This window comes from Pyxicephalus adspersus, chromosome 9, assembly GCF_032062135.1.
Source record: "Pyxicephalus adspersus chromosome 9, UCB_Pads_2.0, whole genome shotgun sequence".
NCBI lineage: Eukaryota > Metazoa > Chordata > Amphibia > Anura > Pyxicephalidae > Pyxicephalus > Pyxicephalus adspersus.
Window position 1 is genome coordinate 343,125 of NC_092866.1, and position 1,047 is coordinate 344,171.

The following is a 1,047-nucleotide window of genomic DNA, read 5'->3' on the forward strand; positions in this document are numbered from 1 at the left end:
GGATGTATAGAGGATGTATGGGGGATGTATGGGGGATGTATGGGGTTGTTTGGAGATGTATGGAGGATGTATGGGGGTTGTTTGGAGATAAATAGAGCTCCCTGGATGGCCACATGACTTTTCTTTATCTCCCCCGATAACTCAGCACTGATCTCACCTTGTAGGAGTTGAGGACCTGTAATGTCTCCCCTGCAGTCAGTTTCAGCTGTAGCAAATCGTGGTTCCTCTTATCAATTCTCTCCAGGCATTGAGCATTTTCTATCTTCAGCTGCTGGAAATCCACTTCTTCCAGAACTTCCCCCATCTCCTCCTTCTAGAACACAAATGGTGTTACAATGGCTGTACCCAAGGATCTGGCTGATCCAACAAACTGTGGAACAATGCAATTAACATTTTGTGGCTTTGCTGGCACCAGGACCATTTACTGCCCCCCTCCATGTGACCACACGTCTTCTACACCCTACCCCTTCATATCAGAGCTATGTGTACCCCTAAGAGCTTGGTGTATCCACAACAACCACATTTCCTCCATTTTCTACAAGCAAACATGACAGCTGAAGGAAATGATTGCACTGCAATGCCCCCAACTGAGGAGGGAGCCAGCGAGCCAGGAATATAATGGGGCTGGGGAAATAGAATGGAAGTCACCTAATGTTTCCCGATGTCCTACCTGCTTCAGCTGCATCTGCAGCTTCTTCTTCTGGACCTTCAATGCAGCGTTTTTCAGTCGTAGTTTGTCCACCAAGCTGTCCTGTTAGATGAAGAAGAGATATGAGACCCAGGAAACTCTGACTGCCCCTTCAACCACTGAATATTAACATTGGAAAACTGCAACATTCCCACCATAACCTGATGAGGGGGCTGCAGAGCTGATGTGCTCACTGGTCCTCATTTCCCCCAGTAATGTGCGGCAACGGGTGCAGCTCCTGTGCAGGTAGGTTGTCATGTGTTTGTGGAGTATTCTCCGCCCGTCCTGTATTTGTGGAGTATTCTCCCCCCGTCCTGCACAGGTAGGTTGTCATGTATTTGTGGAGTATTCTCCCCCCG

At 48.4% G+C, this 1,047-nt stretch overlaps 1 protein-coding gene across 2 annotated transcripts in view; it reads right to left on the reverse strand.

Annotated features, from left to right (window-relative positions):
* Window positions 1–1,047, reverse strand: part of CFAP263 (cilia and flagella associated protein 263) — a 13,912-nt gene that overhangs the window by 8,600 nt on the left and 4,265 nt on the right. Inside the window, exons 5-6 of one of the 2 annotated variants that reach the window (XM_072421495.1) lie at window positions 671–751; window positions 158–310 (exon numbers count right to left, since the gene is read on the reverse strand). In XM_072421495.1, coding sequence (XP_072277596.1) covers window positions 158–310; window positions 671–751 — 234 coding nt within the window. Of the gene's footprint in view, window positions 1–157; window positions 314–670; window positions 752–1,047 lie in introns of both variants that reach the window. The other variant, XM_072421494.1, reaches the window with a different exon arrangement.